The 16,181-nt window shown below is 46.8% G+C and overlaps 1 protein-coding gene across 8 annotated transcripts in view; it reads right to left on the reverse strand.

Moving 5' to 3' along the window:
• The window catches only part of LOC138665426 (gastrula zinc finger protein XlCGF17.1-like), a 29,567-nt gene extending 19,329 nt beyond the window's left edge, over positions 1–10,238 (reverse strand). Inside the window, exons 1-4 of one of the 8 annotated variants that reach the window (XM_069752906.1) lie at positions 10,111–10,238; positions 7,524–7,591; positions 4,118–4,237; positions 3,923–4,001 (exon numbers count right to left, since the gene is read on the reverse strand). In XM_069752906.1, the coding sequence (XP_069609007.1) occupies positions 3,923–4,001; positions 4,118–4,237; positions 7,524–7,544 (220 nt within the window). In that variant the 5' untranslated portion in view covers positions 7,545–7,591; positions 10,111–10,238. Of the gene's footprint in view, positions 1–3,922; positions 4,002–4,117; positions 4,475–7,466; positions 7,592–10,092 lie in introns of all 8 variants that reach the window. The other 7 variants (XM_069752901.1, XM_069752902.1, XM_069752905.1 and 4 more) reach the window with 7 other exon arrangements.
• Positions 10,239–16,181: the final 5,943 nt, after the last annotated feature.

A 16,181-nucleotide genomic window follows, 5' to 3' on the forward strand; every position in this document is an offset into this window, starting at 1 on the left:
CCTCCATTGCCGTCTTGCACCGTGGTAGCCTTTAAGAGGGTAGTGGAGCACCTGTAGCTGGACGTCTGGTTTACAGCCTAATTTTGTGCAAACTCCCTCTGATAAATAGTACGAAAACTGTTTTAACACTTTAGACTTGATATGTGATGTCCAACTTCACTTGCCGCACAGAGTGGATCAGTTAAGAAACCCATACGGTAATTTCTCCAAAGTGTCCCAGGAGCCATTTTTCAACACATCACTTGGCAACATGCTGCTTGCGATACTGTTAGCAGTCTGCGTGGCCTAAACGTGCTCCAATATCCTGCAGCATCTCCAGACTTGTATCCCTTCAAGCACATCTCTGACGTCAATGGCCAGCGACTACAAAGGAAGCTGCCAGCAGCGGATCTTGATGATTTACGTGCCCAAGTGCATTCAGCATGGCACAAAATGCCTCAGACAACCACTAATAACCTCATTGATAGCAGCCAAGGAGTGTAAGTGCGGGGACTTCTGCGTGTCTCCATCAAATTCGATAATGAATATAAAGAGATGTTTTAAAAATGTTATTTCCATTTTGTCATCATTTGCATATCACGGTCTATCCATCCTGCAGTTTTCATTATTCCATGACTTTGCCTTCTTGATGATGCAATTTCAATATTGAAGAATATTGAATATTATAATAAGAATATTGAAGAGTGTATTTACACAATCAGTCCATATAGAGCACTATTAGGCCTTACAAATAATTGTGGCACTGTTCTATGATGTCTTTAGATGTCTCTGACTCTATCAACGTGGTATTATATCTCACTGTATTAGGTGAACCAAGCTTCTTTCTGAAGGTACAAATATTACCATCCTGTTGCCCAAGATCCTAGCACAGCAGATCCATATCAACGCTCCAGCTATGATGCTGAAGCGTATAGATATCTCATTAATCTCCTTGTTTAGGAGCAAAAAAGGCGATATGTCATAGGATGGCATTACCGTCCATTTGTGTCTATCATGTGGCGCTCAGCTGTCTCAACTTACAAGATACGGACTACCAAATTAAAAAGAAGGTAAGACATCCTTATTACTATAAACTTCGAAGTAAAAGGAACAGCATCCAGTCCAGGTGATAAAAAAATCCAATATCTTTATTCTGCCATAATGCAACGTATCAACCTAAAAAGGTCTTTATCAAGCTTGATAAAGACCTTTTTAGGTCGAAACGTCGCATTATGGCAGAATAAAGATATTGGATTTTTTTTATCACCTGGACTGGATGCTGTTCCTTTTACTTTGAAGACTGTTCATTTCCAATTGGGTCGTTGGACTGGAACGTGCATCCCACTTACATGCATGCCTTCCTTTTTTATCCTGATTACTATAGTCAGCAGTATAGCCTCATCTTTTGCATCATGTATTATGAAGAGCATTGTCAGAGGCGTTCAAGATCTGCCAATACTGAATCACTACTGACAAGTCTTAGGGTATGTGCACACGATGCGGATTCCATTGCGGATTTTTCCAGGTGGATTCTGCAGAATCTGCAGGTAAAACGCCCTGCATTTTACCTGCGGATTCCTGTCACGGATCCCTACTCCCTGGTGTGACTAATTCGTCACGTGCCCGCTCTCAGCACATGACTTGGGTTGTGCCTGCAAGGGTTAATCTATCTCCCCACTCTCAGTCCAATATTCAACCTCTGTCCTATGCTGTAATGGGAGCATAAATCACACACCGACCCAGGCCACACATCCGCTCATACACGCTGCTACCACTCACCGAATACACGGGCGATGAGTCCCGGAAATATTAGTACTAATAATGTCTACCACTCATAAGGCTCACACACCTAAAGGCCCCTTCACATTAAGCGACGCTGCAGCGATACCGACAACGATCCGGATCGCTGCAGCGTCGCTGTTTGGTCGCTGGAGAGCTGTCACACAGACAGCTCTCCAGCGACCAACGATGCCGGTAACCAGGGTAAACATCGGGTAACTAAGCGCAGGGCCGCGCTTAGTAACCCGATGTTTACCCTGGTTACCATCCTAAAAGTAAAAAAAACCAAACAGTACATACTTACCTACAGCCGTCTGTCCTCCAGCGCTGTGCTCTGCACTCCTCCTGTACTGGCTGTGAGCACAGCGGCCGGAAAGCAGAGCGGTGACGTCACCGCTCTGCTTTCCGGCTGACCGACGCTCACAGCCAGTACAGGAGGAGTGCAGAGCACAGCGCTGGAGGACAGACGGCTGTAGGTAAGTATGTAGTGTTTGTTTTTTTTTACTTTTAGGATGGTAACGAGGGTAAACATCGGGTTACTAAGCGCGGCCCTGCGCTTAGTTACCCAATGTTTACCCTGGTTACCAGTGAAGACATCGCTGGATTGGTGTCACACACGCCGATCCAGCGATGTCTCCAGGGAGTCCAGCGACGAAATAAAGTTCTGGACTTTATTCAGCGACCAACGATCTCCCAGCAGGGGCCTGATCGTTGGTAGCTGTCACACATAACGATTTCATTAACGATATCGTTGCTACGTCACATAAAGCAACGATATCATTAACAATATCGTTATGTGTGAAGGTACCATTAGGCTATGGATTCTTTTAGAACATTCAAGGTTCAACTTGTTAAAGTTTTATACTTTAATTAAAAAAAAAGGTTCAGTGCTTACAGTAAGAAAAGGTATAAAAATTAAAAATATGATAATAAAAAGACATACAACTTATGCAAAACAGTATAAAAATAAACAGGAGAAACTTACAGAAATCATCTAACTGGTAGTTTGCTTTCTGCTCCCTGAGGGGGGGTTGAATGGAGTTGGTGGAACACATCAGCATCTCAGGCTGCCCTCACATGTGAACACGTTTCTCTGTATACAGCCCTGATTTATAGCTTTACTCTGGAGGTCAGGTTTCTAGACCAGCCCCTCAGGTTAATATCATAATTGCTTGTTTTTTGATTGGACCATGGCCGCGCTCCCCAATGAATATATTATTTTCTCTTGAGATCCTTTGTGTAAAGGTTCTCACAGAGATACTATCAAGCCATAATTAACATCTCTATTCCAAGAGACCGCATTCTAAGGAACAGAGGCAGACGCTAGCAGCGCTGTGAGCCAGGGCCCGTCCGAGGGTGAGTATATCCATGTTTTTTATCTTTATTCTTTATTTTTTACATGAATATGGATCCCAGGGCCTGAAGGAGAGTCTCCTCTCCTCCAGACCCTGGGAACCACACACCGCATAAGATGACTGGGCGTATAAGATGACCCCCGTCTTATACGGCGGGCATGTCCCAAATTCCATATTTTATATGGAAAAGTTGGGGGTCGTCTTATACGCCTAGTCGTCTTATACGCTAGAAAATAAGGTTTATATATAGACACACACACACATATATTTCACCACAATTCCTATCATGGAATAGGTGTAAAACGCTGCGGAATCCGCACAAAGAATTGACATGCTGCGGAAAATAAACCGCTGCGTTTCTGCGTGGAATTTTCCATAGCATGTGCACTGCGAATTTGGTTTTCCATAGGTTTACATGGTACTGTACGACGCATGGAAAACTGCTGCGAATCCGAAGCGTCAAATCCGCCGCGGAAATCCGAAACGTGTGCACATACCCTTAAAGACTTAGCAACATACCACTGGGCATATCTTATACGTCCCTATTGTACAACCTCTTGCTTGAACTATATGACATCCAATTCAGAGTCATTGGCATAGCAAGGCAGAGTTCACCTCCCACCCCAGTCAATGAACCTCCAATACACAGTTAGACACTGATGACCATTTATAGAGGAAATGGCTTAACATTTTTTCCATATATAACAGTCCTCGATCTCATGCTTTGTTTACTTTTTGTTCTTTTTCTAATATTTTGTACAAATGTCTATAACAGTCTTCTTTACTAAAGAAAATGAATTGTCCCTTACCTACAGATTTCAGCAAATGACATTTTTCCACCTTTATCTCCTTATAGAAATCTATTTGGTTTTCTGAACAATCTTCATCCTAAGCAAACGAATACACAATGGCATTTCATAGGAATCTAGCACACACATTAATACATCATCATCCAGATACATTGTGTTACTGTATAAGGTAACAGTATTCGCAGCGGCACTCACCTCTCCGGTCAGCAGCTCAATGATCTTGTTGGTGAGGTCCAGGATCTTCTGCTCATTGTTTTTCTCACGTATCAGTGACTGATGTGTTGTGATCATATCTTTTTTCTTTGGCACATAGTCCTATTACAAGATAGGACACAATATAAAGTCTGTATGAACAGATTTATTACATTTATATTACTCACTTTTAGAGCGCCATTAATTCCGCAGTGCTTTACCGCCATCATCATCGCTGTCCCTGTTGGGGCTCCCCAACAGTATATCTTAAGAGTGAGGAAACCCATGTAAACACAAGGAGAATATACAAACTCTGTGCAGATGTTGTCCTTGGTGGGATTTGAGCCCAGGACCCCAGCGCTGAAAAGCAACAGTGATAACATCTGTGCCACCATTAACTATATTTTAAAGAGGAAAATTCACCAAATTTTTTATGTTGAACTAGACACAACATGGAATATTGGAAAAAAAAGCAGTTTTTGCCTCTCTGTTAGGGAGATATTAGCAATCAAATATTTGGCACCTAATGAGTTACCTTTAGTTAAGTCTAAGTGGGTGTTTTTACTGGGGTGTGTACTTCTGCCTCCTGTATGAGAATGACCAATCAATCAAAAGTAAGCAGCAACATAGAAGTGCACAAATACCTGCAATGAGGTCATCAAGGTCACATTACTAGAGTCCAGACAAGTCCTGCCAGCTGGAATGTCTTGCCTAAATAAGCACTGAAGTTATATTACACAGGACATCCTCCATGTATTCCATGATAGGCTCAGAATAGGGGACATATATTCCAAGATGGGTCCAAGGATGGGAGACACAGACAGTGGCATGTAAAAGTTTGTGCACCCCTGGTTTAAATTACTGTAAAAACCCAGCCTCCTCTAACCCTGTGCCAAAAACAGCAGCCATGGGTTCTCCTAAAGCATGCATGCTCAGGTGCCAACCGAGTGACTTTGGTGTGCTCGAATAATGTGTTTGAGTCTGTGCACCTGAATGTCTCGCGCCTGTTTGCTACGCAATTCCTGCAATTGTTGCAGCTGTCGAACAGCCGGGAGACATCCAGCAGTGGGGACTAGAACATATTATTCGAGCATACCAAAGTCACTTAGTTAGCATCCGAGCATGCTTGAATAATACCTTATCCAAGAACATTCACTCATCACTATTAGATAGCAAATCAGAACCCCCTACTTGACTGCAAGAGACCTTCAGAAGATTTAGCAGACTCTGGAGTTATGGTACATTGTTCTACTGTTCAGAGACACCTGCACAAATATGGCCTTCATGGAAGAGTCATCAGAAGAAAACCTCTCCTGTGTTGTCACCATATAATTCAGTCAAAAGAACATCTAAACAAGCCTGCTTAATTTTGGAAACAAGTCCTGTGGACCGATGAGGTTAAAATAGAACTCTTTGGCCGCAATAATCAAAGGTATTTTGTCTAGAAAAAAGGGCACAGAATTTCGGTAAAAGAACATCTCGCCAACCATTAAGTATGGGTGTGGATCAATCATGCTTTGGGGTTGTGTTGCAGCCAATGCCATGGGGAACATTTCACGAATAGAGGAAATGGATTCAATGAAATTTCAACAAATTCTTGATGGAAACATAACACCATCAGTTAAAAAAAGTTGAAGTTGGAAAGAGGATGGCTTCTACAAATGGATAAATGATCCTAAACACACGTCAAATTCCACAATAGACTACCTAAAAAGGCGCAAGCTGAAGGTTTTACAATAGCCCTCACAGTCCCCTGCTCTTGATATCATTGAAAATCTGTGGCTAGAACTCAAAATAGCAGCGCATGCAAGATAACCCAGGAATCTCAAAGAATTGGAAGAATTTTCAAAGGAAGAATAAATGAAAATCCCTCAAACAAGAATTGAAAGACTCTTTCAAAAGGGGGTGCTACGAGGTACTAACCATGCAGGGTTGCCCTAACTTTTGCATTGGCCCCTTTTCCTTTCCGTAAATTTTTAAATGTAAAAAATGACAATACATTTTTTTTTGCCTAAAATACAGAGCAAATGTGTAATCTTTAACTTTAGCCCTTTTAGAGATCATAACATCTTCAACTTGTTAACTGTTCGCAAAACAGTAATGTTGACCAGGGGTGACCAAACTTTTACGTGTCACAGTATACCAGGATGGGGGACATATATACCAAAATGGGGGACATATATATACACCAGGATGGGTGTAGCGCACGCTCTTCTACCACCAGCACCTGTCTGCACTTGCCGTGCCTGCCTGTATACTAGCCATAATTGCCTGCAGCTGCTTTGCCAGCTTTATACCAGCCATAACTGCCTGCACCTACAGTGTCTGCCTGTATACCAACCATACCTGCACCTGCCATGCCAGTCTGTATACCAGCCGAACATGCCGTGCATGCCCGTATTGCAGTGGTACATGCCTGCACTTGCTGTGCCTGACTATGCCAGTCATACCTGCCTGCACCTGCCGTGCCAGTGCATGCCTGCACTTGCGGTACCTGCGGGTATACCAGCCGCACCTGCCTGCACTTGCCATGACAGTCTGTTTACCAGCCATACCTGTCTATACCAGCCAAGTCTACCTATTCCTGGCCATCCCATCTACCTTTGCCTTTGGGGGATCAGCTGGCATGTGTCCGAGGTGTGTCCTGGAGTAGCACCTGGCGTCCATCCAGAGTCAAGTCTAACCCCACCATCAGGGGCTCTAGAGAAGAGTCAGGTATTTGCCTCATGGTCGCCCTTCCAGGCTCACCTCGGTCCATGGCACAGTGATTTCACCACTTCCACTGCAAAGGGCCCATGATCAGAGACATATATATACCAGGATGGGGGACCTATATATCAGGAAGGGGCCCAGGATGGGGGACATATATACTGGGATATGGGACATATAAACCATGAATGGGCTCAGGATGGGAATCATATATAGCTGGAAGGCATACATTGTTACAGGATGGGGGTCATTACTACATAATGAGAAAAATGGGGACAACACATATGTCCTCATAGGATTTAGAATGCTACAAAGGCCTATACATTTGTCCAACATTCAGAGGGGTGGGGTAAGACCCATACCCAACTTTTACACCAGGGCCAATTGGACTCTAGTTACACCACTGCTTACTTCAAAGTATGGCTAACTTTTGAAGCAGATAAGAGTAATTTCATGTGACATGATTTCTAAAATCTCTTATCTATGGCATCCAGGGTTTAATAATTCAGATAAGGCTAATGTATATGTTCACACTGCACCTGTGGTGTTAGTACAACTGCATAAAATGAGACATGCTCCCATTGTCTACCCCTAATCCACATTCCCATAGTTTATAAGGGAGTGCTAGAAGAGTGTCTCTCACCTCTCCAGTCAGCAGGTAAATGATCTCTAGGGTGAGTTTTAATATTCTTTTAGTCACCTGATTCCTGTTCTTTTCCATACTGAAGCCTCAGAAAAAGGACTGTGTTTGTGATGCACTGGGTGAGTCTAAGGTGGAAACAGATACACAAAGATAATCAAAGTTTGCATTAAGTCCAACTATTATGAAGATTTATAAAAACCAATTTACATTATTGCTTTAACAGTGTGGAGATGACCTTATGTAATAGAAAAATATATTTACAACTTGAACTTAAAGGGAACCTGTCAGGTCCCCCATGGCCTCCAATCCAGCAGTATTCAGCTATATGTGATTAAAGGGAACCTGTCACCTGAATTTGGCGGGACTGTTTTTGGGTCATATGGGTGGAGTTTACGGGTGTTTGATTCACCCTTTCCTTACCTGCTGGCTGCACGCTGGCTGCAATATTGGATTGAAGTTCATTCTCTGTCCTCCATAGTACACGCCTGCACAAGGTGCAATCTTGCCTTGCGCAGGCGTGTACTACGGAGGACAGAGAATGAACTTCAATCCAATATTGCAGCCAGCATGCAGCCAGCAGGTAAGGAAAGGGTGAATCAAACACCCGAAAACTCCGCCCATATGACCCAAAACCAGTCCCGCCAAATTCAGGTGACAGAGTCCCTTTAATCTCCCTCCCTAACCAGCCCTGTGTAACATAAATGCTTTTTTAAACATTATTGAACTGAATTATGTTATACAGGGCTGGTTAGTGAGGGAGATTAATCACATATTGCTCAATGCTGCCGGGTTGGAGGCCATGGGGGAGCTGACAGGTTCCCTTTACTCATTAGCACCGACTTTTATAAATCCAGTGGATGGCAAAAAATAACCTAGAAGATCCTGGACCTAGCCAAGCTGAAGAACAAATGAAGCAATGTGGACAAATTGTGAGAAGACCCAGCTCATTGGAAAAGACAACAACCGGTAACAAGATGAGAGTACACATTATCCCAGAAGTCAAGAACCCATCACTGAAGCACATACATACGGGTGGAAAACATACTGGAGAAACAATAGCATACTGAGAAATAATGGTCTTGGCCAGATGGGTTGCTGTTGAGGAGGCCATGGAGCTCAGCAGCATGGTACCACCTCTGTATTTTCCCTTCTACTAAAAGATATCCCTCTTTAAAAGCACCACTGAGGTTTCTCCAGTGACACTAAGGGGTGTGCACATAGTGAATTATAGCTGACAGCACAACCACTGAACTTTGGAAGCAGAATACTTTTTTTAGAAAATGCTGGGAGAGGTTCCTTGTTTTTGTGGACCTTTTGTTTTTTTTTTTAATTAAAACTATATATGTAAACTAGGGAACCTCCTGAAGAATGGACAAGTCATTTCTTTTAGCCGCTTCACGACTTTCGAAGCCTTAAAAAGTGAAGATCAAAAAAACTGAAGAAATACACAGCAAGTCATTTTGATATTGCAATGCATTATTTCTGGAATTTTTAAGCTTTTTCAGAACTCTATAAAAAAAAGTCACACAGATATATGTATTTAATGTATCAGGTGCCACCCAGATGCGCTCCAGGCCATAGCTGGGCTACAGCAATGGGGAACAGATTCACACCAAGTTTTGCTAATTTCTATGTTGGCCTGTGGGAAGAGCGCAATATTTTCGTGGATGGCGAGCTTGGTGTGGATCTGGTCCTTTGAGGGCGATTTATCGATTACATTTTTTTCATTTGGTCTGAATCTGAACAGCTGGGCCCCACTGGTTTCTGACAATTTGAGGTGATGTCAGTGCCAGATATAGTCTGATTATGAAGTCAAGTTAGCATGATGGGTCTCATCTGCTGACTTAAGTTTTTTCTGCAGACCACTGCATCTACGGCCCACAACGTTGCCAATTTCTTGGTGTACCCAATGCTGAGACATAAAGGCAGATACTTATTCATCAGGGAGGCGTCCGATTCACTCCAAACCTATTCTGCAGCAGAACAGTGACCCTAAGCACACAATGTCAGTAAGAACTAACTTAACTAACAAGGTTAAGGAAGAACAAAGAGTCCTGGAACTGATGGCATGGCCCTCACAAGGTCCTGTCTAGGATTACATAGAGAAAGCAGGATTTGTGCAGTCCTACAGCCACAGATCTGTGGTTAGTTCTCCAAGATGTTTGGAACCACCGAGAAGAACGGATATTGTTTTAAAGGTACTAAGGGCAGTGACACCAAATATTGATATGGTTTAGATTGATCTTTTGTTTGTTAATTTTGCATTTTGTTCAATGATTAAAATAAACTATTAACTCTAGCTTTGGAGGGGCATTTTTACTTTGGAGCATTTTTTTCACACATGCCTAAAACTTTTGCAGAGTAGTGTGTATATACATAAAATATATATATATATTTATATATATATACATATATACACTACAATCAGACCTGTGAGCCCAGCACCAGGACCACATACATGTGCCTATGCCCTGCATAGACATTACACATTCTCCCACTAATTATGACCTTTCTCATACAACACTTGCTGGTGTACGAGCACTATAGACATGACACTGCCTAATCTATGATAACATGATGGCCTCTCTTCCCCTCCCCCTCCCACTGCAGTAAATCTGAGTCGTACATGATGACAGCCACCTGCCTTCCCCAGCTCAGGGTCCAGGCCTGCACAGCTTCAGCTCTCCACTCTCACAGATGTGACAAAGCCTCAGCACCACAGAACTGACCGGCACACATGCGCATGCACCCAGCGGCTTCTCGACCCGCACTGCGCATGCTCGCGTAGGACGCCGGATGTGACCTCACGCGAAGGGACAAGGCGTTTGAAGTGAGGTCGCGTTCTGTTGTCGTCACAGCGTCGGTGTTCTTGTAGTAACGAGACGGGAAGAGAAACGAGAGCCATTAGCCATGGGCATATTTATATATAGTCTTTAATGCTGTATATGAGTATTCTTCGTGCCAGTATGTGACATGTATGGGACGTAGGTGCCTCCGCAGTCCGCACTGTGTAATGCTTTCGCTTATCTGTAGGGGTCGCCCTCACAATGATTATGGTAGATGATTGCTGGACAGGGCTGTTCCATAGTGGACAATTGGTGAAAGGAGCCAGGCAGCCTTGTGTCTGCTAGCACAGGGGCCCCATAGTGAGCCATGCCACCAGTGTACCCCACGATTCCCCCATGGATAGTGAGCCATGCCACCAGTGTACCCCACGATTCCCCCATGGATAGTGAGCCATGCCACGAGTGTACCCCACGATTCCCCCATGGATAGTGAGCCGTGCCACGAGTGTACCCCACGATTCCCCCATGGATAGTGAGCCATGCCACCAGTGTACCCCACGATTCCCCCATGGATAGTGAGCCATGCCACCAGTGTACCCCACGATTCCCCCATGGATAGTGAGCCATGCCACCAGTGTACCCCACGATTCCCCCATGGATAGTGAGCCATGCCACCAGTGTACCCCACGATTCCCCCATGGATAGTGAGCCATGCCACCAGTGTACCCCACGATTCCCCCATGGATAGTGAGCCATGCCACCAGTGTACCCCACGATTCCCCCATGGATAGTGAGCCATGCCACGAGTGTACCCCACGATTCCCCCATGGATAGTGAGCCATGCCACCAGTGTACCCCACGATTTCCCCCATGGATAGTGAGCCATGCCACCAGTGTACCCCACGATTCCCCCATGGATAGTGAGCCATGTCACCAGTGTACCCCACGATTCCCCCATGGATAGTAAGCCATGCAACCAGTGTACCCCACGATTCCCCCATGGATAGTGAGCCATGCCACGAGTGTACCCCACGATTCCCCCATGGATAGTGAGCCGTGCCACGAGTGTACCCCACGATTCCCCCATGGATAGTGAGCCATGCCACCAGTGTACCCCACGATTCCCCCATGGATAGTGAGCCATGCCACGAGTGTACCCCACGATTCCCCCATGGATAGTGAGCCATGCCACGAGTGTACCCCACGATTCCCCCATGGATAGTGAGCCATGCCACCAGTGTACCCCACGATTCCCCCATGGATAGTGAGCCATGCCACCAGTGTACCCCACGATTCCCGCATTCGCGGTGATGCGCCCTCTGCTGGTTGTCCTCATATGACCTCGAGCGTGGGAACTTTTCAGAATATTTTCCCAGCCTCCAGGTCATATGAGGACAACCAACAGAGGGCGTATCACCGCGAATGAAGGTAACTACAGATCATTGACCTACTTTCCATTCATTCCCTGGGCTTTTACAGCCACGAGCACAGCTGCATTAGCAGAGCTCCTGGGTGTAAAATAATTTAACCCCTTCAGATGGATTTACATCATGGGACGTGACAGATCATCGGAAGGTATGAGATGTTGTTTTTTTATTTTTCCTTTGTTACAGAGCGAGGGTCTTCAGGTGGATTAAGAGTCTAATAAAATATTACAACAACCTGTGTCTTTATTTCATTAAAGGGAAGGTACCGCGTTTGTAGATCATTAATTAATCAATGTAATGTAGCATAACATGCTGTTATAACCCAGATTTGAATGCATGTAAAACAGATTTCGTGTGATATATGAGTAGAAAGAATGCAGTGGGGGCTGACATCTTGGTTTTGCAGCAGTAGCACGTCACTATCAGTGTCAGATTACGGCACCCCATGGACATAGGAGATAATAGACCGGCTCGGACCCTATCTGTATGTATGAATGTATCTCTGGGCGGCGTGGGGGGGGTCTCTGCGGCGTGGGGAGGTCTCTGTGCGGCGTGGGGGGTCTCTGTGCGGCGTGGGGGCTCTCTGCAGCCTGGGGGAGTCTGCGGCGTCGGGGGATCTCTGTGCGGCGTGGGGAGGTCTCTGTGCGGCGTGGGGAGGTCTCTGTGCGGCGTGGGGAGGTCTCTGTGTGGCGTGGGGGGGTCTCTGGGCGGCGTGGGGGGTCTCTGTGCGGCGTGGGGGGGTCTCTGTGCGGCGTGGGGGGATCTCTGTGCGGCGTGGGGAGGTCTCTGTGCGGCGTGGGGGGGTCTCTGCGGCGTGGGGGGCTCTCTGCGGCGTGGGGGAGTCTCTGCGGCGTCGGGGGGTCTCTGTGCGGCGTGGGGGGGTCTCTGTGCGGCGTGGGGGGGTCTCTGTGCGGCGTGGGGGGGTCTCTGGGCGGCGTGGGGGGTCTCTGGGCGGCGTGGGGGGGGGTCTCTGGGCGGCGTGGGGGGGGTCTCTGTGCGGCGTGGGGGGGGTCTCTGTGCGGCGTGGGGAGATCTCTGTGCGGCGTGGGGGGATCTCTGTGCGGCGTGGGGAGGTCTCTGTGCGGTGTGGGGGGGTCTCTGCGGCGTGGGGGGTCTCTGCGGCGTGGGGGAGTCTCTGCGGCGTCGGGGGATCTCTGTGCGGCGTGGGGAGGTCTCTGTGCGGCGTGGGGGGGTCTCTGTGCGGCGTGGGGGGTCTCTGTGCGGCGTGGGGGATCTCTGCGGCGTGGGGGGGTCTCTGTGCGGCGTGGGGGGTCTCTGTGCGGCGTGGGGAGGTCTCTGTGCGGCGTGGGGGGTCTCTGTGCGGCGTGGGGGATCTCTGTGCGGCGTGGGAGAGTCTCTGTGCGGCGTGGGGGGGTCTCTGTGCGGCGTGGGGGGGCCTCTGTGCGGCGTGGGGGATCTCTGTGCGGCGTGGGGGGATCTCTGTGCGGCGTGGGAGGGTCTCTGTGCGGCGTGGGGGGATCTCTGTGCGGCGTGGGAGGGTCTCTGTGCGGCGTGGGGGGGTCTCTGTGCGGCGTGGGGGGGCCTCTGTGCGGCGTGGGGGGGGGGTCTCTGTGCAGCGTGGGGGGGTCTCTATGCGTGTATGCAAGCATCGTCCGATGGGACTACAAGTCCCATCGGACGATGCCTGCTACAATGACAGTGATAGTCCCATCATCCGGCTAATGTGTTGAATGAAAAAAAAAAAACACTCCATACATACATGCCGCATACATGCTACATACATGCTACATACATGCTACATACAATACATTCATACATTACATACATATAGACATACAGTACATTAAACATAGATTTCATACTCACCATTACTTGTCACTTTGTTCCCCGAAGCCAGTGTCATCTGTAAAAAAAATATTAAAAAAACAAACAACCACGAGTGTCCCATGACGATCTCCCGTGGAGAGCAGCAGCATCAGATAATGCGACTGCTCTCTAGGGGCTCCAGGAACACAATGACAGCAGGAAGGTATCCTTCCACCACTGTATTCCTCCGCCGCTGTAAAAAAAAAAAGTCCCTAGTCTCACTTTATGCCATTGGTGTATGAGAAATTTTCCCACGCAGCAATTGCCATAAAGTGAGACCTTGTCCTAAGGTAACCTCTCAGTGATGCACTGGAGGAGCCATTGTCTCCTGTCAGTGTGTCACTGAAGGCCCTATAGAGCAGTGATATCACCCGATGTCACTGTTCTATAGGGGAGATCGTCGTGGGACACTCGATATTAATTGGACTACGGCGGAAAGGGAGTATACGGTTTATTATTTTACGTTTTTTGCAGGCGCCGAAGTATGGTAAGTATGGTGAAATGAAGAATATTAAAATACTTTTTTCCTAATGTGTGCGTGTTTTTTTTAACCCTTTCTTACTATTGGATTAATAACGGATAGGCGTCTTATTGACGCCTCTCCGTTATTAACCCGGCTTAATGTCACCTTACAATAGCAAGGTGACATTAACCCTTCATTACCCCATATCCCACCGCTACACGGGAGTGGGAAGAGAGGGGCTAAGTGCCGGAATTGGCGCATCTTACAGATGCGCCATTTCTGGGGCGGCTGCGGACTGGTATTTGTAGCCGGGGGGGGGGGGGCAATATCCATGACCCCTCTCTAGGCTATGAATATCAGCCTGCAGCTGTCTGCGTAGCCTTTCTGGCTATAAAATATAGGGGTACCCCACACAATTTTTTTTTTTGGGGTCCCCTTATTTCAATAGCCAGTAAAGGCTATACAGACAGCTGCGGGCTGATATTCATAGCAGGCTACAGATATTGGCCCCCGGCCGTCGGCTTTCCCCCTCTGGTGCAGAAAATTGCACGGGCGCCCACGCGGTTTTTTTTTAATTCAACCCTCACAAAGGCCTCTTTCACACTTGCGTCGGTACGAGCCTGTCGCTATGCGTCGGGCCGACGCACGTTGTGAAATTTGTGCCCTACGTGGGCAGCGGATGCAGTTTTTCAACACATCCACTGCCCATTCTGAAGTCTAGAAGGAGGGGGCGGAGTTTTGGCAGCGCATGCGCGGTAGAAAATGGCGGACGCGCTGGACAAAAAAAGTTCACTTGAACGTTTTTTCGTGCCGACGGTCCGCCAAAACACGACGGATCCGTTGCACGATGGACGCGACCACGCGACGTGTGGCCATCCGTCACGATCTGTCGCTAATACAAGTTTATGGGAAAAAAAACGCATCCTGCGAGCACATTTGCAGAATCCGTTTTTTTCCGCCAGATCCGTTTTTTCCACCGGATCCATTTTTTCCCGCCGGACCCGTTTTTTTTCCATCGGATCCTTTTTTTCCCGCCTAATCCGTTTTTTCCACCGGATCCATTTTTTTCCCACAAGTTCCTTTTTTTTCTGCCAGATCAGTTTTTTCCGCCGGATCCGTTTTTTCACGCCAGATCCGTTTTTTTCCCACAATTTACTTTTTTTTCTGCCAGATCAGTTTTTTTTCGCCGGATCCGTTATTTTCTCATTGAGTTGTATTAGCGCCAGATGGCCACACGTTTCATCCGTTTTTTGCAGGATCCGTCAAAACAGCTGTTTCCGCCGGACGGAAAACACATACAGAGGAACGGTTGAATCGCGATCTCACCCGCCGCTATTGCGGGCACATGTCAGTCATGTTTTTTTCTATTGACAGATTGGGCGATTCTGAACGCGGCGATACTAAATATGTGTAGGTTTGATTTTTTTATTGTTTTATTTTTGATGGGGCAAAAGGGGGGTGATTTGAACTTTAATTTTTTTTTTTTCATATTTTTAAAAACATTTTTTTTTACATTTGCCATGCATCAATAGCCTCCATGGGAAACTAGAAGCTGGCACAACTCGATCGGCTCAGCTACATAGCAGCGATCATCAGATCGCTGCTCCGTAGCTGAATTACAGGCTTGCTATGAGTGCCGACCACAGGGTGGCGCTCACAGCAGGCCGGCATCAGTAACTATAGAGGTCTCAAGGACCTCTATGGTTACCATCCTGACGCATCGCCAACCCCTGATCATGTGACGGGGGTGGACGATACGCCCATTTCTGGCCGCGCGGCTGGAGGCGGTAGTTAAATGCCGCTGTCAGCATTTGACAGCGGCATTTAACAGGTTAATAGCGGCGGGTGAATCGCGATTTCACCTGCCGCTATTGCGCGCACGTCAGCTGTACAAAACAGCCGACATGTCGTGACTTTGATGTGGGCTCAGCGCCGGAGCCCACATCAAAGGAGGAGACACGACATGCGCAGAACATGTTGCGTTTTTTACTGCGATGCGTTTTTCCCCCAGAAAAAACGCAACATATGCACAAAAATTGCGGAATGCATTATAAATGATGGGATGCATTTTTAAATTGTTTTTATCACATTTTTATAGCAAACAAACGCAAAAAAATGCGAAAAATCCTGAACGTGTGCACACAGCCTCAAGGTGTATCTCCCCATCACACTCCATATGTGTCTCACTCATCATACTTCACGCCTCTTTCTC

The sequence above is a fragment of the Ranitomeya imitator genome, chromosome 2 (assembly GCF_032444005.1).
Source record: "Ranitomeya imitator isolate aRanImi1 chromosome 2, aRanImi1.pri, whole genome shotgun sequence".
In the NCBI taxonomy this organism is placed as follows: Eukaryota; Metazoa; Chordata; class Amphibia; order Anura; family Dendrobatidae; genus Ranitomeya; species Ranitomeya imitator.